Here is a 24,241-nt window from a genome sequence, read left to right on the forward strand (position 1 = left end):
TCATGCACGTCATCATGCAGTTATAATGACTTTCTGACTCATGAGGAATGGAACATGCAAAGTGAAATGAAATAAAGATTCTGTCTTGTGTAACGGTCTTCATTTCCCCTAGGACTTGCAGATGGATTACGAAGAGGGATCTCCCAAAAGCTCCTTCTTGGGAGGGCATAAGTAAGTGAGACTGCATGCATGGAGGTTTCAAAAAGTGCAGTGAAATGCTAATGCAAGCTCTAAACTCAACAATGTAAGCATTTTCGCTACACCCGCAACAACATCTGCTAAACGTGTATACGACCAATAAAATGTCGTTTTCGATTTGATTTGCAGTAATCAATATCAATGCAGTAGTAAAAATAACAATTTAGAACAAAAACACAAGAAATAAAAATAAGAACACAAGAAAGTAAGTGAGCTACTGTATATACAGGGTCGGTTCCAATACCATATTTACAATATGCAGGGATACAGGAGTAATAGAGGTAGATACAGTGCCGTGAAAAAGTGTTTGCCTCCTTTCTGATTTTCTCTATTTTTGCATATTTAATACTGAATGTTATCAGATCTTCAACCAAAACCTAATATTAGATAAAGGGAACCTGAGTGAACAAATAACACAACAATTACATACTTATTTCATAAACAAAGTTATGCAACACCCAATGCTCCTGTGTGAAAAAGTAATTGCCCCCTTACACTCACTAACTGGTTGTTCCACCTTTAGCTGCAATGACTCCAACCTAACGCTTCCTGTAGTTGTTGATCAGTCTCTCATGTCGCAGTGGAGGAATTGTGGCCCACTCTTGCATGCAGAACTGCTGTAACTCAGCAACACTTGTGGGTTTTCAAGCATGAACTGCGCATTTCAAGTCCTGCCACATCATCTCATTTGGGATTAGGTCTGGACTTTGACTAGGCCATTCCTAAACTTCAAATGTGTTGCTTTTTTGCCATTTTCATGTAGACTTGATTGTGTGTTTTTGGAGCATTGTCTTTATTTAACTAGGTAAGTCAGTTTAAGAACAAATTATTATTTACAATGACGGCTTACCCCGGCCAAACCCTAACCCGGATGACACTGGGCCAATTGTGCGCCTCCCTATGGGACTCCCAATACAGCCTGTACTCGAACCAGGTCTGTAGTGACGCCTCTAGCACTGAGATGCAGTGCCTACACCGCTGCACTACTCGGGAGCTCGGGAGTATAAGGGTAAGATGACTAGGCAAGTTGCATTCAGACCTGGATTCGAATACTATTTGACATTTTTCAAATACTTTCACTGTTTTCTGTAGCCTATCTGGAGTGCACTTTTGCCACTAGGCAAGGTCGATCATGCCCAGATAAATTATTTGAACTCAACTCTGGTTGTATTGCACTGAATCTTAATGGGAATCTTGAGCGTGTGTAGTTTTTTTTCTCCAAACTTTTCCACTCTCCTTAAGTATTTTATTGTTTATTTGTAGAGACAGCCATTCATGAAGGGGAGGGGGATAAGAGGGGAAGATGGAGATTTGAGAAGGCCGGTGGGGCGTTGAGACAGATGGAGTGACACACGAGTGAGACAGAGGCGAGAGGTGCCGCTCCCAGTTACACTAACAGATGGGCCTAGTCACAACCTGTGAAGTTTGAGCTTTCCACACAAAGCTTTGCGGCACCCTTATACATTATTAGTAATAATATGACAACCTGGTCATTTAGCGTAGCCACAACCTGTGATCCTAGGGCTTTCCACACAGAGCAACATAACAGTACTAGTAATAATATGATAATTTAGTTTAGCCACAACCTGTGTCGCTAACGCTTTCAACACATAGCAACGTAGCATCCTTTCTACAGTACTAGTAATAATACAGTATATTTGTAGGTAATTTAGCTTAGCCATAACATGTGAAGCTAGCGCTTTCCACACACAGCTTAGCAATGTGGCGTCCACTGTTCTTATACAGTGCTAGTAATAATCATTAAATGGTCATTTAGCTTAGCCACAACTTGTGTAGCTAGCGCTCTCCACACAAAGCAACATACTAGCATCCTCTCTTAAACAGTAGCCTACTATGCAGACCCTGGCAACATCTCTGATCCAGTGCCACTATGAGTATGCTTGTATCTCATGGTCCAGTGGCATAAAAAAAATCTGAAGGACAAACTTCAAATGGCCCAAAACCAACTGATGAGAATTATACTCAAGCTCAGCCCTAGGATGCACATTTGTCCTAATAATTTCAGGGAACTGAAGTGGCTTCCAGTTGACCTCCGGGTGGTGCAGATCAAAAAATGTTTTTTAAAGTTCTACATGACCTTGCCCCCAGTTACTTGTCTATTTTTTTTAAATTTCATTAGACTCTCATAGCCATCACACCAGAGGCAGTGTTGCCAATATCAGACCGCTGCACTATAGGAGCATGGCTGGAAAAAGCTTTTTCCTTAACACTGGTGCAGAGGAATGGAATGGTGTACCGAACCATATAAAATCCATCCCTACGCAAAGGAGTTAAGATAAAACTGCTGACCCTGTTTTGTTTATCTCAGCTTTAAACCTTCACCCAAATGACAAAATAACATATTGGTTTATGACAGCAATCCATGCTTTGGTTTAGTTTCCCTGGGACTGTTCCAAATGCATTTGTGGCACAAATCCTATTTAGCATTTGTGGCACAAATCCCATTCAAGTCATGGGACCGATAATAGCATTTTTCACGCATCATATTCAAAACATCTATAAGTGACTTTGTTAAGCTTCACAATCAATTTTAGATACTTTCGGATGATTTGAACATGATGTACGAAAAATGCTAATATCGGTCCTGTGACTTGAATAGGATTTGTCCCACAAATTGTAAAACGTTAGCATGTGGAAACGGTGACAGGGAAACTAAACCATATCATGGATTGCTGTCATAACTCGTCCATTGTAACGACTTTCCTCTTCTTCTGACGAGGAGTAAGAAATATCGGACCAATGTGCAGCGTGGTAAGTGTCCATTTTAATATATAAAAACTGAACACTACAAAAATACAAAATAACAAAGTGAATGAACAAACGAAAATCGAAACAGTCCCGTATGGTACAGACACAGGAAACAACCACCCACAAAACACAAATGAAAACAGGCTACCTAAATATGGCTCCCAATCAGAGACAACGACTGACACCTGCCTCTGATTGAGAACCATACTAGGCCAAACGCATAGTAATAGAACAAAAGAACAAAACATAGAAAAAACAACATAGAATGCCCACCCCAACTCACGCTCTGACCAAACTAAAATAAAGACATAAAAAAGGAACTAAGGTCAGAACGTGACATCCATAGACTGCTTACAGGGTAAGGAAACCAATGTGTCCTTTTGTTATTTGGATTAACTATCCCTTGGTTTATGGGCAAAATGCTTTAAAGCGACACAGGCTAAAAGAAAGTATAATTGGATCAATGAAGGTTACGTGGTCATCTATTTTATTCATTTTACTCTTTCCTCCCTATTGATGAGATGTACTTTAGATGTACACTACTGTTCAAAAGATTGGGGTCACTTAGAAATGTCCTTGTTTTTGAAAGAAAAGCAATTTTTTTAATCCATTAAAATAATATCAAATTGATCAGAAATACATTGCAGACATTGTTAATGTTGTAAATGACTATTGTAGCTGGAAACGGCAGATTTTTTTTAAATGGGATATCTACAGTTGAAGTCGGAAGTTTACATACACTTAGGTTGAAGTCATTAAAACTCGTTTTTCTACCACTCCACAAATGTCTTGTTAACATACTAAAGTTTTGCCAAGTCGGTTAAGACATCTCCTTTGTGCATGACACAAGTAATTTTTCCAACAATTGTTTACAGACAGATTATTTAACTTATAGTTCACTGTATCACAATTCCATTGGGTCAGAAGTTTTACATACACTACTGCCTTTAAACATCTTGGAGAATTCCAGAAAATGATGTCATGGCTTTAGAAGCTTCTGATAGGCTAATTGACAAAATTTGAGTCAATTGGAGGTGTACTTCTGGATGTATTTCAAGGTCTACCTTCAAACTCAGTGCCTTGTTGCTTGACATCATGGGAAAATCAAAAGAAATCAGCCAAGACCTCAGAAAAATAATTGTAGACCTCCACAAGTCTGGTTCATCCTTGGGAGCAATTTCCAAATGCCTGAAGGTACCACGTTCATTTGTACAAACAATAGTACACAAGTATAAACACCATGGGACCACGCAGCCGTCATACCGCTCAGGAAGGAGACGCATTCTGTCTCCTAGAGATTAATGTACTTTGGTGCGAAAAGTGCAAATCAATCCCAGAACACCCGCAAAGTGTTCGACATAACCTGAAAAGCTGCTGGGAAAGGAAGAAGCCACTGCTCCAAAACCGCCATAAAAAAAGCCAGACTACGGTTTGCAACTGCACATGGGGGCAAAGATCGTACTTTTTTGGAGAAATGTCCTCTGGTCTGATGAAACAAAAATAGAACTGTTTGGCCATAATGACCATCGTTATGTTTGGAGGAAAAAGGGAGAGGATTGCAAGTTGATGAACACTATCCCAACCGTAAATCACGGGGGTGGCAGCATCATGTTGTGGGGGTGCTTTGCTGCAGGAGGGACTGGTGCACTTCACAAAATGGCATCATGAGGTATGAAAATTATGTGTATATATTGAAGCAACATCTCAAGACATCAGTCAGGAAGTTAAAGCTTGGTCGCAAATGGATCTTCCAAATGGACAATGACCCCAAGCATACTTCCAAAGTTGTGGCAAAATGGCATAAGGACAACAAAGTCAAGGTATTGGAGTGGCCATCACAAAGCCCGGACCTCAATCCTATAGAAAATGTGTGGGCAGAACTGAAAAAGCGCGTGCGAGCAAGGAGGCCTACATACCTGACTCAGTTACAGCAGCTCTGTCAGGAGGAATGGGCCAACATTCACCCAACTGATTGTGGGAAGCTTGTAGAAGGCTACCCAAAACGTTTGACCCAAGTTAAACAATTTAAAGGCAATGCTACCAAATACTAATTGAGTGTATGTAAACTTCTGACCCACTGGGAATGTGATGAAAGAAATAAAATCTGAAATAAATCATTCTCACTACTATTATTCTGACATTTCACATTCTTAAAATAAAGTGGTGATCCTAACTGACCTAAGACAGGGAATTTTTACTAGGATTAAATGTCAGGAAAAACTGAGTAAGTGTATTTGGCTAAGGTGTATGTAAACTTCCGACTTCAACTGTACATAGGCGTACAGAGGCCCATTATCAGCAACCATCACTCCTGTGTTCCAATGGTACGTTGTGTTAGCTAATCCAAGTTTATCACTTTAAAAGGCTAATTGATCATTAGTAAACCCTTTTGCAATTATGTTAGCACAGCTGAAAACTGTTGTTCTGATTAAAGAAGCAATATACCTGGCCTTTAGACCAGTTGAGTATCTGGAGCATCAGCATTTGTGGGTTTGATTACACACTCAGAATGGCCAGAAACAAATAACTTTCTTCTGAAATTCGTCAGTCTATTCTTGTTCTGAGAAATTAAGGCGCTTCCATGCGAGAAATTGCCAAGAAACTGAAGATCTCGTACAACACTGTGTACTACTCCTTTCACAGAACAGAGCAAACTGACTCTAACCAGAATCAAAAGAGGAGTGGGAGGCCCCGGTGCACAACTGAGCAAGAGGACAAGTGCATTAGAGTGTTTAGTTTGAGAAACAGACGCCTCACAAGTCCTCAACTGGCAGCTTCATTAAATAGTACCTGCAAAACATCAGTCTCAACGTCAACAGTGAAGAGGCGACTCCGGGATGCTGTTCTTCAAGGCAGAGTTGCAAAGAAAAAGCCATGTCTCAGACTGGCCAATAAAAATAAAAAATGAAGATGGGCAAAAGAACACAGACACTGTACAGAGGAACTCTGCCTAGAAGGCCAGCATCCCGGAGTCGCCTCGTCACTGTTGTGTATATTTTGTTTTTAAAGTACTTTCAAGAGGACTACAATGAAATGTTTTTATTCTCATCCTCAATGATTTTAATGCCATTGTACTGTCACGATCGTGTGGAGGATTGACAGACCAAAACGCAGCAGTAGGAAAATAAGCCATATTCCTTTTAATGAATACGAAGGAAAAAACGAAACAAAAACACTTAGACACTAACAAAACAAGAAAACGATCGTGAAGCTATGAACGAAGTGCACATACATGCTACAAACGTATAACATAGACAATTACCCACATCAAATGAAAGCCTATGGCTACCCTAAATATGGCTCCCAATCAGAGACAACAGAAATCAGCTGTCTCTAATTGGGAACTCATTCAGGCAACCATAGACTCTCCTAGAAAACTAAACCAACATAGACACAGCTAGACACATGCACTCAACACAAACCCATACACTACACCCAACACCCCCTTTACCATATAATCACCCAAAACCGACAAAACACAAACATTCCCCATGTCACACCCTGACCTAACTAAAATAATAAATAAAACAAAGAATACTAAGGCCAGGGCGTGACATGTACTGTATCCACGTGTGGTTCTATTGTGTTTAAATGGTCACCCCCCCAAAAATATATATTTTTAAAAAATCATAGTAATTATGGTAATATGGTAATTTAGTGTAGCTGCAACCTGTGTAACTAGCACTTTCCACACAGCAATGTAGCGTTCTCTCTTATACAATACTACTAATATGATATAATTTCGATGTATACATTTTAGCAGACCCTTCCAAAGCAACGCACAGTTAACCTATACCCGGTGTGGCCCGTGCAGGAATCAAACCCACAACTATTGTATTGCAAGCATCATGACATAACTAACTGAGCCATCGGAACCACAAATAGAAGATTGAGTAGCCTACTGCTGAACATAGTGTGTTTGAGAGGTTGTTGTGCACTAGCAGGGAACCCTGTCAGCTTTGATGTTTGTTTGTTTTTTAATGTTCAGCCAACATTCCTTCTACCTATCGAGAGGTTTCGCCGAGTGCTAATTCATAAAACATAAGTAGCCTTTTATTTTTGGCTCTTCCACAATCACTTGGCAATTTGTTTGTTGGAACTGCCCCCAGCGCACGACCCCGGGTCGCACTAAATAATTTAAATCCAAGACATGGAGAATCTAGATTGGAGAAACAAAGTTCTTTTACAAAAAGGAATATGGCTCCACTGATATTTTTAGACAAGAAAGCGGAGGTTGGTTGGGTACTTTCACAGCATCTTCCGAAAAACGGACGGGAAATCGGCCTTTGAACAATCAACATCAATCTAGCGCCGTCTTTACACTTCAAGTCAATAAAAGCCTTTTTGTAAAACAGTGTTTTGGGAAATCGTCTCCCTCATCCTCAACCACTCCCTGCAAGTACCCCTTGTGTGCAAATGTAAACATGACAGTATCTATCTCCTTTTATCTGTTTTATCTCTTATCTCCTGTCTTTATCTCGCAACAGGAGTCTTCTGAAATCGGTGGAGGAGGAGCTAATCCAGAGGTAGGCCCAGCTGTGCTTTCCTTCCTGTCCCCTTTTTTCTCGTTTTTACTCCTCTTTCTCTCTCTCACACACACTTTTTCTGTCTGTCTATCTATCTATCTCTTCCTCTCTTTTCACTGAAACTCTATTTCTCTCTTTCAATTTTTTTCCTATCCTCTCTTCTCATTTCTATCTCTATATTGGACTGGGCTCACTCGGAAAAATAAATGTGGCTTCCCTGTTAAATAAAGAATTTATAAAATAAAAGTTATTATTATCTCTGTCATCTCTTTCTCAACTATTTTATTCTCATCCCTTTCCCCTCATATATTTTTCTCATCTTTATCCTCTCTCCCTCGCTTTCTCACTCTGCTTCCCTCTCGCTTTCTCCTTCCCCCACTTTTTCTCTCTCTCGCTCGCTCTACCTCCCCCCACCCCTCTCTCCTGAGCCTCTTGCTCTTGCAATACTCAATATTTAATGTGACCTAACCTTCTGCCTCTGTGCTTGTCCGAGTGATATGGACGACTAATTTGCTTTAGAACCACTCCCGCGAAGACCGGGGGGGATTTCTCACCCTTGCTAAGGCGTTAAAGCCTTATGGCCAGTTATAGCGCAGCCGGGGCTGAAAACCGGCGGGATGTCCGCTATTGTTTATTGTAGTCTTTGTCTCTCGGTGGCTAGGGTGGTGTCCCGCTGGCATGCATTAATTCTCAGCGTTAGGGTAAAAAAAAATACACCTCGTGCAGGAAAGATACCTGCACACTGATTTCCAATACACAAGTGACGAGCAGGTCAGCTAGCCTTGTCCCAGATCGGTTTGTGCTGTGTCGCCAACTCCTATGTTCGTTGTCTTGCCACACGTGATGTTTGGCAAGACAGCACAAATGGATAGCTAGACTCGGTTCAAAATAAGGCAATGACTGTTTCGGATGTCTTCTCTACTTTCATCTTTGTTGATGAAATGGCACTTACAGAAGCAGGGCACTCTCAAATGTTGGCCGGTTCACTACTAAAGGCGTCAGCTGCTGGCGGCTATCCAAAGTCGGCTAGGCAAACCGAATGAGTGTGATTGCATACTCCCTTAAAAGACCTCTGCTTGAAAAAACCTGAAAAAAAGCGGCAATAGTACATTTGTTCATTTTGAGATGCCATAGCCAGTATACACTTCCTCAAAAACTTCCGAATGAATCAAAAATAACTCCAGAAATATCATTAATTTTGACGTTTTTGCCGAGGAGATCTTAGTCGTGCAATTTTACATCTAACTAAGATGTTTGGTGCAGTATTTTTGAACAACAAAATTGCATGAAAATGAGTCGCTTCGTTGAATGACAAAGACTTTAATTGAGGAATCCCTACTGTTAAACAATCACTGATGAAGGGGCGTAGACTTTGGCTACCAACTTCAAGAAAAAAAACTGTGTGCCTGAAAAATCCCTCAGCGAAGTCCAAAACGAACAAAAACCTCACAAAACGTTGTCATAATATATGCGCAAACTCTTCTGATCGGTTTCGGTTGGGAAGCATGGAAGACACCTTAAGGTAGACCTCACATTGAAATGGATAATGGTGCTTAGTATCACATTTCACTGTTGAAATGTTTTGAACATGGGGTGCCTACTAACAATTTTCCTTCATTGGACAGGAGAAGAGCATGTTTCCCACTGCTGAAATGCTGTTCAATAGGATTGTTGTTATGGGGTGGATCTTTCCTCGTCTCTCCAAAGCCCTTAGAAGGGAGCGCTCAGCTGATTCTGAGCCACGATTGAGAAATGCCAATCTGTACCTATTCAATTCAATACAACTACAAATAATTGTATTGTATTAATCCCAGAGGGGCAATTACAAAGGCATTAATAAAGTTGTATTGAATTGAAATGTACATCCCTCTTCTTCTCCCTTAGGGGACACGAGACTCATTTAGATGATGATGATGGTGGTGACCATGATGATGAAATGCAACAGTAAGTCCTACTGTCTTCAACCCCTTTCTCCTTTCAACTTATTAACTGGCCTCTTAACATTTCCTCTGTAAACTGTAGTTATGAATGTTTCGTTATGCAAATGATTGGAACTGGCTACTCTGCTAGGGGCCAGGTTCATGTCCATTAAGCGTTTCTTATTGGACAAGTCCAGATAGTCCGTCTTTTATTTACTCTGTTTTCTTCCATTTGATGCTTAATAATGCCTAATTGTGCCTAATGAACGTGACCCAGGATATACACTGAGTTTATGAACACCTGCTCTCTCCATGACAGACTGAATCCAGGTGAAAGCTATGATCCCTTATTGATGTCACTTGTTAAATCCACTTCAATCGGTGTAGATGAAGGGGAGGAGACAGGTTAAAGAAGGATTTTTAAGCCTTGAGACATTGTGTATGTGTGCCATTCAGAGGGTGAATGGACAAGACAAAATATTGAAGTGCCTGTGAACGGGGTATGGTAGTAGGTGCCAGGCCCACCGGTTTGTGTCAAGAACTGCAACGCTCAACAGTTACACCGTGTGTATCAAGAATGGTCCACCACCCAAAGAACATCCAGCCAACTTGACTCCTGTGGGATGCATTGTAGTCAACATGGGCCAGCATCCTTGTGGAATGCTTTTGACGCCTTGTAGAGTCCATGCCCTGACGAATTGAGGCTGTTCTGAGGGCAAAAAGAGGGGTGGTGCAACTCAATATTAGGAAGGTGTTCTTATACACTGTACACAAAGGTATAACTGTTAGTACAATAATTTGTTCTAATAGTTATGCCCTCTCTCTCTCTTAGTGCCAAGGGCTCCACATTGCGGCCCAAAGAGCCTCCACCACCGCCTCCCAACGTCAAGGTATGTGTTCTTCAAATGACTCCTTGTCCAACGTATGAGACTGAGGGCGTAGTGTTTCCTCACATATCAACCTATAAGATGATCTCTTTTCTACAGTGTACACACAGGAATCATTTTTTTGGCACCGCTTTAAATTGAACATAGCACAACGCTTGTTCATATTTCCTATAGCCCTATTGTGTGCAGTAGAGCATAATACTTTACATACAATGATGATGATTACATGTTGACGTGTGTGCTTTTATGCCGATCACGTAGCGTTGTGGGTCACATCAATTTCAACTTATGATTATTATAATATTTTTTTTTACAAACGTCAGTTGTTTAAATTCAGTTGACTTCATCCATTAAATGGGAATTTACCAGAACTCTGTTTTGTCTTTTGCTCTCAGCCCATCCCCATTCCACAGGATAGTGCCAACTCCCACGCTCACCATGGCTCCCCTGCTCACCATGGCTCCCCCGGTCTCTACGGCTCCCCTGGTGACCATGACGACATTGGGGGGACCATAAAGCGGTGTCCGGCCGCCGAGAGCCCCGCACGCTCTGCCACCCATGTTCCGCCCAGGCCGCCGCCCCCCAGACACCCCCCACACAGGCAGCTTAGCTTAGGTAAGTAACGTAGTCTTCAGTCATGCTCACAAACTGAATGGGTGCATTCTGGGAGTGGTGGTATCCCCTATGTCAGAAATGCATTAATGCTGGTTTTCTTATCTCCCCTGCACTTAATTGGAGAATCAAAGCTGTGGTCCCCTTGAATGAATGAATGGGTCGGTGGGTGAATGGGTCAATTAATAAATCAGTCAGTCACTTCAATTCAACTCATCACAATACCAACCACAATACCCAACCTGGACCACTTAGACAATAAATGTGATGATGCTGAGATAAAAGCTACCACTGTTTTCAGGGATCTCTCCTTCCAACCCTGCCAACATCTATCCACCCACTCTACTAAACTCAAGAAGCTCCACCCCACTTCCTCCCTCTCTTAGCCAGTCAGCTTTTCCAAAGTGGACCCTGTGTGTATGTGTGTGCCCCAGCTATTATTTATAGCCCGTTTAATTAGGAGCAGTGGTGTGACTGGTGTTGCGATAATGTCACACACCCACTCTGCCACATGAGTCACCTTCCAGTACACACACACACTCACACAAACTTCCCCAGTTTCCACATCCTGTCTGCTTCGAGTAGTCTGGTGGCAGGGGCCAACTTTCAAACGAAGCTCACTGTCCCTCACGTGTGCATCGCAATAGTTTTCCTCCCCTCATCAGCTTTCCTTCGTCTGCGCTTGACGTGAAACAACTGGACTAGTACCTGGGCTATTCCATCCTATTGCATTCGCCTGTCCTGATGTTTTCAGATATGTCAAGGAGAAGAGACGAGGACGCCACTTTAGACTATTGAGACAAAGTCTTAGTTTAGTCACCGTGGCGATCTTAGTCGTACCAGTGTCTTGTTTCAGCACAATTGTTGGAATTGCTCAGTTCCCACAGAGCCACATACTCTCTTGCTTCCTTTTCACTCTCCACAGCACCATTCAGATTGTGGCTATCAGGGAATCGTTTAAATAAATCATGTAATATTTAAAAATGAATCCATAATTAATTTCCCTCCCAACAGGCAATGGGTTCAGCTCGTCAGAAGTGAGCGGGGATGCTGGTGGTGCCGAGAAGCAGTCTACTATGCCACCTAGCGTCACCACGAGGAAGGACAGGAAAGAGATTCCGGTAACACCATAGTAATGTAGCCTTGGTCAGAAGCTGTGCGTAAAAATTGGTGGCAAATCTTTCTGTGAATAACTTGTGTATAATGCACTTAAAGTCGATTTTGTCAAATCCATAGTGCATTATAAGACTTCCTGTAAGCATTGTTTTAAACATACAGGTAGTAAAGTGCATTATATTGATAAGTGGTCATGGCTGTCATTAATTCATTAATACCTATAGTGAGGTGTTCATTATATACATAATGCATTTTTGCATAATGAATTACACACAGTGCTGGTTCATAGAAAATGTTATTTAGACAGTTTCTGACCTTTTCACATTTTTACACACTAATTTGACTACGTGTTACCTGAAAGTAAGTTATTTGGAGAATAATTTATGTAAATGTTGATTAATTCATTAACATGTCCGAACAGCTTTGATAACAGGCTTACATTTTCATTGCAACATATATAATTATGCGATTTTACATTATGACTAAACATACATCTTCTTGTTCTTCTTAGAAGTGGATTTTTATTCGCACCCAGAGCTCTGAAAAAATAGCATTTATTCTATGTTTACCTCATTAGTTACTCATTAATAAGCAACGACTCATGAATTAAAGATTACTAACAGTGCGTTCAAAGTGTTACCGTGTCATTCCCAAGTTATTACAGCACTGATAAAGACAGAATGATAACATTGTTAACGCATGGTTAAATAGAACTCTATAAGATCCACTTATCATTTTTATATTTCACAATATTACAGTATAATATACAGTATATTTGAACTATGAATGTTAATCATTCTACGCTGACCTTGGTATGATGATGTAATTTCCTGTTTCCTCAGAAACCAATCAGTAATGGCCTTCCCCCTACGCCAAAAGTCCACGTAAGTCTTAACACCCCTTACCTGCTCTTACACACACGCATTGTCAAGTAGGAAACTTTAACTCTGCACTGTAGGAAAAAGCAAATGAGCACTAAGATATAGAAACAAAAGCACAAATGTGTTGATTACACATTCATTATCTAAATAATTGATGTGAATTGTAATTCAGTCATTAGCAACCTAAAAGTAGTAGTGTTGAGTTCATAACACATTTGTAATTAACGCGACTCTCGAGCTAGAGATCCTGCCACAACTTTGTTTCAAAATAAGCGATTTATCATATTGTACTGAATTTTATAAAGGGCTTTTCCAGGTACTCTACATTGTGATATGCTCTATATTGATCAACTATAACTAAACACCTACAATCCTCTACATTTTGTTTTCTATTTTCGCTGGACAGATGGGAGCCTGTTTCTCCAAAGTCTTCAATGGCTGCCCTCTAAAGATCCACTGTGCGGCGTCTTGGATCAACCCCGACACGAGAGGTGGGCCTCGTGCCAATTAATTTATTTCTAACTGCCATGGACCCTGATTCCATCAATTGCAGATAACAGGAAACTGTATTTATGCTGTGTTTTAAGGACAGATGTGGTTTCGTGTCAGTGTTCAATGACAATGTCCGCAGGGTGTGACAGACAGAGTGCGGTTCATATTTTGACCTAACCCGCTGTGCGATTTACCTTTATCTGCAATTGATTGAATTGAAGCATTTGATAACTTTATTTTTCAGTCTCGCGCTACCAGTCGTCCCACCGTATTCTTGTTCGAGAAAGGCTTGGAGAAGCCTAGAGCAGGAGTCGAAGCTAACTTGATTTTAGTCTTACCCCATGTCTTATTTGCAGTTTGCGTGTGCTACTATTAGTAGTTTCCTTCTTAGGCAGTGTGCTAAGCAATGTGTGTATTATCCAAGTTTCCCAGTCTCTCTCTGCTATAATACTTAATCGTTTAATTCTCTGTTTTAGACCAATACCTGCTATTCGGCGCCGAAGAGGGCATTTACACTCTAAATCTCAACGAACTACATGACTCCTCCATGGAACAGGTCAGTGTCTCATTATTTCATTTGTATTATCTTTTTGTCAGTAAATAAAAATTGTTCTAACTGCTTCCAATGTTTTTACAGTGTAATGTGTAAAACATAATCAATGTATTTATGTGAAGGAGGAAAGTATTCTCTTATCGCATCATACTGCAGGTTATAGTTCAATTTGAATGCTTCCTTCTTTGTGACGCAAGTATAGGATTTGAGGTTTGATCCGCAAGGTTTTATCCACAACTGGTCAATAAGACACGGATTATGATTCATTGTACCACCCATTAAACACTGAAACATGTTTTTTTCCCCTAGCTCTTTCCCCGGAGGTGTACATGGCTTTATGTCATGAGTAATAGTCTGCTCTCCATATCTGGTAAGAATTCATCATAGAAACCTGTATTGCCAAACATTGCTAATATACCTCAACAAATAACTGTAGTGCACACTCAAAGTTTTACGTTGTTTGTTTTATTTGTAGTTAATAGAATAGATTCTCCAGACACATCATATAAAATGTACCTTTGGCCGTACACATTTTTTTAAATAGTTTTTTTTTATTTAACCTTTATTTAACTAGGCAAGTCAGTTAAGAACAAATTCTTATTTACAATGAAGGCCTACCAGGGAACAGTGGGTTAACTGCCTTGTTCAGGGGCAGAACAACAGATTTTTACCTTGTCAGTTCGGGGATTCGATCCAGCAACCTTTCGGTTACTGGCCCAACGCTCTAACCGCTAGGCTACCTGCCTCCCCAATGACAGTGACAGACATTAAAAACATAAACCATAAGCAGCAATATGTCATCAAGAGCATTAGTCTTATTTTATCATTAAATATGCACTCGTAAATATAAATTGTAAATAGTACTTGTCAATACTTGCTTCAGATATACAAGCAGTTAGACACTGTACTGTTTGCGTGAAAATCAAAGATATAATTGCATTCAAAGCATTCAAAAGGTGTGTTCGTTGTGTTTTTTGGCAGGAAAAGCTTCGCAGCTATACTGTCACAATCTGGCGGGTCTGTACGAGCATGCTCGACAGATGCAGAAGCTGCCAATGGCCATCCCCACCCACCGGCTCCCAGACAAAATCATTCCAAGGTAAGAAGATGGCGATGTCTCTGTGTGTAGGAGTTTTCTGTGGGAAGAGTCTCACTTTTCTGACTAAATTCCTTGTTATTGTGGTTTTTAGGAAATTTTCCATCTCCAATAAGATTCCCGACACCAAGGGATGTCAGAAGTGTTGTGTGGGTGAGTAGACATGGACATTCTCTTTTTCTCTCCCCCTCAGTTTTCCCCTCTTTCCACATCCAACCCCTTACTTTCCCACAAGTTGCTACGTCATCTTGCTACAAGATTGAGAGTAGTTGCTACACTACTGTGTTTCTTAGATGCATCACTTCACTACATGTAATAAACACAATACTTCTCCATCCCCCTTATAACCAATTATGACAACAACCTCTTCATCTTAGTACCAATAGTAGAAAGGTCTTTGAAATACATTATTGTGGTCACAGCTTAGTATGATTGACAAAACCGGCTGACTACCAACTATTCCCCCTTAGTGAGAAACCCTTACACAGGCCACAAGTACTTGTGTGGGGCCTTCCAATCCAGTGTGGTCATGTTGGAATGGGTGGAGCCCATGCAGAAGTTCATGCTTATCAAGGTAAGAATTTTTGCATCTGTGTGCATTTATTTAGCCATCTCTTTGTGTTTGCCAGGCTCACGGTTGACTCTCCAAACCTTTGAGGAGTGCTGAGAGCCCATGTCATAGCTATATGAGGTTTCAACCAAAACAATAAAGCATTGATGGTAGCTATGCTAAGAGCCTCTGGGGAAGATAATCCACAACCTTCCGCTAACTGTCCTGTCAAATGGAAGTGTTTGAGATATACTAAGAGACATCCCTTTACTTTGTAGCCTACATGCTAATGGCAACACACTTCCCTCTTCCTAAAAACACTGACTTCCCCCTGCCCACTGGCACTGGAGGTGTTTGTGTTTTAGATAAGCATGCTAACCCGCCAACATAAACTAAGCTACCCTTGCTTTGTAACCGACGAGCTAATGCTTACCCTGTCCTCTCCTAAGAACATTAACTTTCATCTGCCATGCCCATGGAGGTGTTCGGGTTTGAGATAATCATGCCAACAAAGACTGGGCTACCCTTACTTTGTAATCTACAAGCTAATGCTAACTCTAGCCGTCTCCTCCCAAGAACATAATTTTAGATTAGCATGCTAGAGTCTAGACCAGGGAGTTTTTAGGTCAGTCAGGATTGTAGAATTGACCAGGTGCAATTTCTAAATTTGATTGTGCATCAGCAGTTTTTCTCTTATGTCAGTCACAGATAGTCAGTCAATTAGCCCATGTCAGCAAACACATTTTTCGATTGCTAAAGTTAGTTTAGCAGCCAGCTACTAAACTTGTTATCGTGATCGAAATACCGGTCGGGGGACCCCATTTTGATTTTGTAAGTCTCACTTTATCATATTAAAAACTGCAAACATTTCTCTCTAACATATTGAAAAATGTGTAGAATTACAGGAAATTAACTGTAAAACAACCAATTTTCTTCTCCACCACATGACAAAATTAGTAGAATTGTAGGAAATTTGTTTTAAAACTGCAAAATCTTCTTTGCACGCCATTGCAAATGTATAGAATTGCAGCAAACTTGCATTAAAACTGCACCACGAAATTAACTCTAAAACTTTTTTTTTTAAATCTCTTGACAGAAGGGGGTCATTCAAGTGTTTTGATGTCAATTAGCCTATCAGAAGCTTCTAAAGCCAACATCATTTTCTGGAATTTTCCCAGCTGTTTAAAGACACAGTCAACTTAGTGTATGTAAACTTCTGACCCACTGGAATTGTGATACAATGAATTATAAGTGAGATAATCTGTCTGTAAACAATTGTTAGAAAAATGACTTGTGTCATGCACAAAGTAGATGTCCTAACCGACTTGCCAAACCTTTAGTTTGTTAACAAGACATTTGTGGAGTGTTTGAAAAACGAGTTTTAATGACTCCAACCTAAGTGTATTTAACCTTCTGACTTCAACTGTATATCGTACATGTTGTTAATAATACTTTGATTTTAAACCAACCTCGTCTGTTTTTACTTTGTGTTTGCGTACGCACGCATCGGTTTTGTTGGTAAACACCCCACCCGTCTACATGCCTAATGCTAACTCTCCTCTACTCCCAAGAACATTGAATATGAGATTAGCATGCTAACATGCTAGAGTCTAGACCAATGTAGCATAGTGATAATGCTAACCCTCTTTCTAACGTTGACATAGCTAATGCTAACCCTGTCTTCCTAAGAACATTGACTTTCCCCTGCCCTGCCCGATGGAGGTGTTTGAGATGCTTGTGGTGCCCGAGCACCAGTACCCCCTCATCTGTATGGGCGTCAGCAAGGGCACGGAGCTCAACCAGGTGGTACGCTTTGAGACGCTGGATCCCAACACCGCTTGCCCCTGGCTCAAAGAGTCCGGTAAGGTCTCATTCAAAGACTGACCTTGACTCCTCATTGACATAGATAGCCTTGACACAACTCTAGAGAAAATATAGTCCTATTTGATTCCATTCATAATGGAAAATGTTTGACGCTAATAAAGCAACAGATTAAATGGTTCGTTGACGTTTTTATGTTTTATCTCCTCCTAGACACTCCACAGACCTGTGTTATCCATGTGACTCAACTGGAAAGAGACACCATTCTTGTCTGCCTGGATCGTGAGTCTAGCAGCATGTCTTGGCTATCCAAAAATCTGATTTGCATTGTAATATTATCTATGTAGATTATACATGCATTGTACGTTCATTGTATGCATTTCTAATAACATTATGACAATATATTAACAGTGTATCATGTTTTATCACTGAGCGGTCCTTTAAATAAGATGGAGGGAAACTCACCTCAATAGCCACCAATGTGTTGCACCCCGCCTGGGTGGACGGCAGCCATTTTGTGCCTGGATGTCTTCAGTTTCTTGTAATAGCATCATTGTTTAACTCCTCAGGGTCCATTAAGATTGTGAATCTGCAGGGGAGGCTGAAGTCCAGTAGAAAGCTTTCAGCTGAGCTGACGTTTAATTTCCAGATTGAGTCGATAGGTAATCGCCCTTGACCCCTTTGCTAGAGTTTAGCCCACACACACACACACACACTCACACACACACACACACACACACACACACACACACACACACACACACACACACACACACACACACACACACACACACACACACACGTATCAACAGCTATAGAATGGAGAGCAGAGTATCACAGTCATGTTATGATGAATGACATTCTGGTAAAATAATTACATTTTTCATATGGTATGTTAAACATCCATCTTTTCCACAGTCTGCCTTCAAGACAGTGTTCTGGCTTTCTGGAGACATGGCATGCAAGGAAGGAGTTTCAAATCTAATGAGGCAAGTTGTGTCAATGCCCCGGCTGATGCACTAACTGTATATAACAATAGTATTTGAACTGTTTATTGTTGTTGTAATATGATGACTATGATAATGACTGCGATGACGAGAATATTAGATCCTGTCCATATTCCCACCAGATCACACAGGAGATTTCCGACAACACCAGGATATTCCGACTCCTAGGATCAGACAGGTGAGAAATCCATTTTTAGATTGAGGCTAAATCCGTTCAGCAGGGATCATCAACTAGATTCAGCCTCAGAAAGAATTTGTGAACTGCAAATTGACCGCAAGAAGCCCAAACGGATAGAATATGTGACTAAAACATAATCATGTCAAACCTTGCTTACATTTGTGTACGATCACATACTGTATGTCTCTCTATTATGCGTGGGAATACTTTGGAACAGATTTCCAAAATTAAAATCACTTGGAGCTGATTTGTTGGTGTTTTTACAGTCTTTTATGTCCGACAATAAAATAATAACACATTTAAAATAAAATAAATATTTTTGCTCAGAAAACTTGCAAATAAAATCATCACCATTTGGCGAACTCTGTGTTTAGTGTTGTGGATACAAATTCATTTTGAGACCTCTGCTGACATGGGTACAAATCCCCTCTGTCCTTTTCATCTATCTGTTCCTCTACACATATCTCCCTCATTTCTGAATGTGCTGTCAAATTAATAAATAAAAATATGTAAGGTAAATATATTTTTAAGTGCCTCGATTATTGCCTGTAATAGCTATGGTGGCGTTCCAGATCTTATTTTTTGCAGTCGCATCTCAGAAAATTGCTATATCGTATTCATGCAGTTCATTTTATTTCTATCTGCAACATTCAGAACATTTCACATCACTGAATACACCCCTGTTGTACCTTTGATTGCAGGGTTGTGGTGCTGGAGAGCAGACCTACAGACAACCCTACAGCACACAGCAACCTATACATCCTGGCTGGACACGAGAACAGTTACTAACCACCCTGCACTCTGGGAACCAGGGTATGGTTCAGTAGGCATAACACTTTCTGAAACGGAGTGATACAGGGATGTACAGTCTGAACCTGTCCAATAAGAAACCTTAGTTTCATTGTCAGTTGCAAAACATTTTTCCATTGTATGCCTTAATGAACATGGCCCAGGATTGGTTTCAGTTACATTTTAAGAGGTTATAAATCTGAATGAAATTCATTCATTGAAAATTGCAATTAGGTTTATTTTTCTATTCATAAATTGGAATTCATGTCCTGAAATTAAACTATGGAACTGACCCCATCCCTGATGGGAACAGACTATGATGAGGAGGACATGTCTAACTCTGCATCTGAGACCAAGGAGTTGCAATCGGACCATTCATCGAGCAAGCGACCTTGGATGTGTCCGGTTTTTAATTTAATCTTATGATTTGAATTGAAAGTCGACATTTATAGTAACACAAACCCACATTCCTGGATATCACACTATTTCAGTATTGACCAACTTCTGAGAGCATGCATCCTTACCTAACAAGTGCTTGACCGATGTGTTTGTAATTAATGTAAATAGAATATTGAGGTTGTACACTATAAGTATGTCATGTAGATAACCATGCTGCATATATTTTGTACAGTTGCCCCCCAACTTGAGAGATATAAAGAGTTGTTGCCTAATCAATGTGGGGTACTACTTTTAAGGGCTTGTCAACTAATGTAATTTTACAAAACAGTGGTAGGATGTCAAAGAGCAAAGTGTCTGTTCATTTTGATCATGTGTTGCCTTTTTTTAATATGTTAGACTCATTTTGATATGAAGCCATATGCAATGTCATTTTATTTTCCCACACTTTAATTCAAACCCCATAGAAAGTTGTCAATACTCAGATATGCACTGGTTGTGAAATTTGCACATAGGTTTACGCAGTAAAACACTTTATTCTTACATTTAAGGTATGGTTAAGTTGTGCTTATAACAAAGTATCTGCACGAGTGCATTAGAATACATCATACTACACACTTTAGATGTAAACTCAGACAAATTTAACCAGGCAATATAAGGTTTATTTTTTACATACACGCCAAGCTATTGTTAAAACTGCATTCAAACTGAAGAGACTCTGGGCAGTTGTACCATCTTAGAATCCTTTTCCTTATGGTGGCCAATGAGTTGAATGTTGAATGTTTGCTAAATTGCATTGTTCATAGTGTGGGGCCAAATTGAACATGTAACACTAAATGTCCCTTGCTGACTCCATGTAGCTAAAGGAGGGTAAGATGAAGTACAAGGATTTTCTGACTTGGTTTCTTTCCATATTGCTTTTGTGTCATGTAAATACAGTAAAATAAAATTGCTTCATTGTGCCTGTAAAACTGCTAATATTCGAACATGTTACATATTAAACATTTTAACTCACGATGGGCTAAATTGATTGACTGATGAGCCATAGGAAGCCTGTATTTTTTTTCTCCAAAATTTTAGACGGTATGATGAAGTATAAGGATCTTCTCACTTGGTTTCTTTCCATATTGCTTTTGTTTCATGTAAATACTGTATAATAAAATTGCTTCATTTCGCCTGTACAACTGCTATATTTGGACATGTTACATATTAAACATTTTAACTCGTGAAGGGATACATTGATTGACTGATGAGCTATAGAAATCAAATAAAAATAAGAAAGCCTAATGTTTTTCTGTCTGATATTTTAGTGGTTATATGTATTTTTAAGCCTATTAAACCTATGGAATAATTTCTGTCAAGATGTAGATGTGTATTTTAAACATTGGGAATACTTATTATACCATGAACTGCTCCACCCAGTTAGTTAGTGGAGGTGTCTGCTTTGGGAAGTCTCCACAAAAAGATGAATGCTTTCCATTATGTTTTCTCTGGGCTCTGTTAGTCAAGTCTGCGACCTCACCGCGTGCGCACAAAACTAGCACTAGTTCACATGCATCGTTGGTATGTTGTAAATTTCATGTCTTAACATCACATGCACAAGTACAGTGAAATGCCTTTCTTGCAAACTCAACCCAACAACGCAATAATGCAGAACAATGTATTACTAGAAAAAAGCACAAGAGAAATAATAAAAAAATACACCAAGTAATTAAGTAAGCATACTAAATACGGATTTAAAAAAAAATCAGTTCCAATACGTTATGTACATGTGCAGGGATACTGGAGTGACGGAGGTAGATATGTATGGAGGTAATGTGACTAGGAACATTGAGTTTGCAATGGTTTCAATTGATCTTTCTCATCAAACGATATTTTTCATGCTATCGTTTAATCAATTATTAATATCGGTTTATCCAGATTGTATACAGATCTGCGAATGTGGGCAGGCGCGATGATTATCGAAAACAAGCCCTAACGACGTCATTAGCTATCATCTGCGCCTGTGCAATTCTTCAACCAGCAACTGCACCCGACCCGAGTCATAACAATCGTCTAAATAAATAATTTTGACCAAAGGTAAACTGGTAATTAAAGCCAGCCTTTGCGTTGATTCTTTGGTTTTCGCGATAACCAAATAAAAAGATAAATATTCTGAAGACATGTTTTGGGAATGATACATTCATGGAGGATAACACGGTTATCAATATCCACCCTGCCGAAGATTCGGTGAAAATGGGCGATTAATGTACCGAAGAGGTTTTTTATGCCCAAAATATAGGGAATGATTCAACTGGCCGAAAAGGACGAACAGTATCGCATTTCACGAAACGTGAAGTGACACATTCACTCCCAAGTTGGATACTAGCTAGTCAGCTACGCCACTGTCCACATATTGCTAGTTAGTTCATCACGACTGCCAACCATCTTCCGATTCGGATCGATCGGCTACGGCTAGTAACATCACCAGCTCGGCTGTTAGCTAGCTACTACTAGCTTGCTAAATTAGTTAGGCTAACCTTTGTTGCCACCAACAACGTAAGTTCGGAACTTGGAATAATTTCCATCTGCCAACGCAACGCAAGCTTGCTAGTTAGCGTTTGAAGTATCTTTGGTTTCGTGAATTTTAGCTCTTTTAAACTCTCGGTGTCCGAAAGAGCAAGCCTGCTAGCTAACGATAGTTACTTGCTTCGACAGCTGGAGACGGCTAGCTAGCAGCTATCAACATCTGTACACTGCCGATGCAATGGTCGCATTGTTAACTGTTTTGGTAGAGGAATGCTCATTTGGTGGATATTCTGAGGCAGCGGGCCGCACAGAATATTGCACCTCTCAGTTCCAACCACAGGCCACACTATATACTGTTTTGATGTGAAAAGTGGCCGTGAACACACATCGCTCACTGGCTGCAAGATAGCGCACGAAGACCGGCAGCTGAAGCCATGCAAGCGGCCCAGGTTCAGTACGACTTTTTCAGCGAGGAGAACGCACCGAAATGGCGGGGGCTATTGGTACCCTCCCTGAACAAGGTAAGCTAGGAAGTTGGCAGGTGCCAAGCGAACAAATTAACGTTAGACGGCGAGGGTATGCATTACAAGCAAAGTGGCTATTATTAGCTAGTCAGCTAACGTTAATTAGCTACCTTAAACTGTGTTGTCTTGTAGGAATTGATTTTTGCCACATTTATTGGTGCCACGTCAAAACACACCATGTTGCCAGTGACACATGGTTTGGTTGGTCAAATCACATTTTATTGGGTGCGACATTTATTTAGCATATGTTATTGCGGGTGTAGCGAGATGATTGTGTGTGCTAATAGTACCAAGATAACATTGTATTTCGACTACTGTTAGCTGCCACCCGCTCATTATTGGGGTGCACCCGTGGGGACGCGATGCTTCTATATGACACAGCCCTATGTTTGACTCATGGTTTTGTTTGATTCCCACACCTAAACTCGAACGTCACTAGTTTCCCTATCCATTACACCATTCCTAAAAATGTCCCATTTTATCTGTATCTGCTATCTCAGCGTCACTGTATGCACATCTTGTCCACAGTGTCAGTTTGAGTGTGACGGAACTGGAAGCTTCTGTGGGGGAGGACGCTGTCACGCTCACGGAACGTCGTCCCCCCTCGATAAAACTGCATCACTTTTTCCTAAGCTAAGGGGTCCATAGTAACGTTGAAACTGGGCCCTCAATTTCAGACATAGAATAAATAAAGTACTTGCTAGCAGCAACCCTGAATATTGTAGTACTAATCATCATCATGAAACGAGTCATTTGTTTGTTCTTGTCCCTGAAGGCAGTTTTGGAAATTCTATGTTGGTGGAAGTGATGGTGGACTGTCATAGCTTATCCATGACCAATCAATTACTATTTGACCATTTACATGGACAACATCATTAACACTACATAAGTTGTTGCTAGATTACTCATATGTATCTTTTTATATTGTTGTTGTGATACTCTGCTTTACTCTACCTCCTACCAAAGAAAATAAGAACATCAATTTGCACACCTAGACTTGCCAGGTATTTGAAGAGAAATTAGGTTTTGAAACATTACATGGGTCACAGCTCATCAAGATTGACTCGGGCACCTTTTTTCAAGTAGGTTCTGACTCAGTCTCGATATTTTGGGACGCCCTCATATAGTCTCATGAAGGTGGTGGCCATGTTTTTGGCGATTTACAGACTCGCTGCTGAGTGAAATTGTTGTTGTTGATCAAACAAACGCATATCAGCCTTTGGGGTGGTTTGAAATAACATGTCTGATGTGGGCAAATTTTTGTGACACCACACACGTTACCTTGGTCTACACAGAGTGTACACTGACTAGCGCCTCTCTGGTTTGCCTGTGTGTGTTGGTAAATAGAGGGTTATAGCTAGCGTGAGGCGATTAGGGTGGGGTTTTTCAGCAAGATGCTGCAAGCAGGGGAATGCCGAG

The 24,241-nt window shown here is 40.4% G+C and overlaps 2 protein-coding genes across 6 annotated transcripts in view; both read left to right on the forward strand.

The window, feature by feature from the left end:
* Positions 1-21,077, forward strand: part of LOC129839442 (mitogen-activated protein kinase kinase kinase kinase 3-like) — an 86,321-nt gene extending 65,244 nt beyond the window's left edge. For both annotated transcript variants that reach the window (XM_055906907.1, XM_055906917.1), the window contains 19 exons: positions 113-171; positions 7,455-7,493; positions 9,378-9,437; positions 10,245-10,302; positions 10,695-10,914; positions 11,926-12,032; positions 12,870-12,911; positions 13,315-13,399; positions 13,877-13,956; positions 14,263-14,323; positions 14,935-15,052; positions 15,144-15,202; positions 15,520-15,623; positions 17,289-17,460; positions 17,634-17,702; positions 17,990-18,082; positions 18,339-18,409; positions 18,550-18,605; positions 19,307-21,077. In XM_055906907.1, the coding sequence (XP_055762882.1) occupies positions 113-171; positions 7,455-7,493; positions 9,378-9,437; positions 10,245-10,302; positions 10,695-10,914; positions 11,926-12,032; positions 12,870-12,911; positions 13,315-13,399; positions 13,877-13,956; positions 14,263-14,323; positions 14,935-15,052; positions 15,144-15,202; positions 15,520-15,623; positions 17,289-17,460; positions 17,634-17,702; positions 17,990-18,082; positions 18,339-18,409; positions 18,550-18,605; positions 19,307-19,394 (1,641 nt within the window). In that variant the 3' untranslated portion in view covers positions 19,395-21,077. The remainder of the gene's footprint in view (positions 1-112; positions 172-7,454; positions 7,494-9,377; positions 9,438-10,244; positions 10,303-10,694; positions 10,915-11,925; positions 12,033-12,869; positions 12,912-13,314; positions 13,400-13,876; positions 13,957-14,262; positions 14,324-14,934; positions 15,053-15,143; positions 15,203-15,519; positions 15,624-17,288; positions 17,461-17,633; positions 17,703-17,989; positions 18,083-18,338; positions 18,410-18,549; positions 18,606-19,306) is intronic.
* Positions 21,078-21,793: 716 nt separating this feature from the next.
* The window catches only part of LOC129839452 (son of sevenless homolog 1-like), a 69,626-nt gene continuing 67,178 nt past the window's right edge, over positions 21,794-24,241 (forward strand). For all 4 annotated transcript variants that reach the window (XM_055906927.1, XM_055906937.1, XM_055906943.1 and 1 more), the window contains exon 1: positions 21,794-22,819. In XM_055906927.1, the coding sequence (XP_055762902.1) occupies positions 22,733-22,819 (87 nt within the window). In that variant the 5' untranslated portion in view covers positions 21,794-22,732. The remainder of the gene's footprint in view (positions 22,820-24,241) is intronic.

This window comes from Salvelinus fontinalis, chromosome 3 (assembly GCF_029448725.1).
Source record: "Salvelinus fontinalis isolate EN_2023a chromosome 3, ASM2944872v1, whole genome shotgun sequence".
In the NCBI taxonomy this organism is placed as follows: domain Eukaryota; kingdom Metazoa; phylum Chordata; class Actinopteri; order Salmoniformes; family Salmonidae; genus Salvelinus; species Salvelinus fontinalis.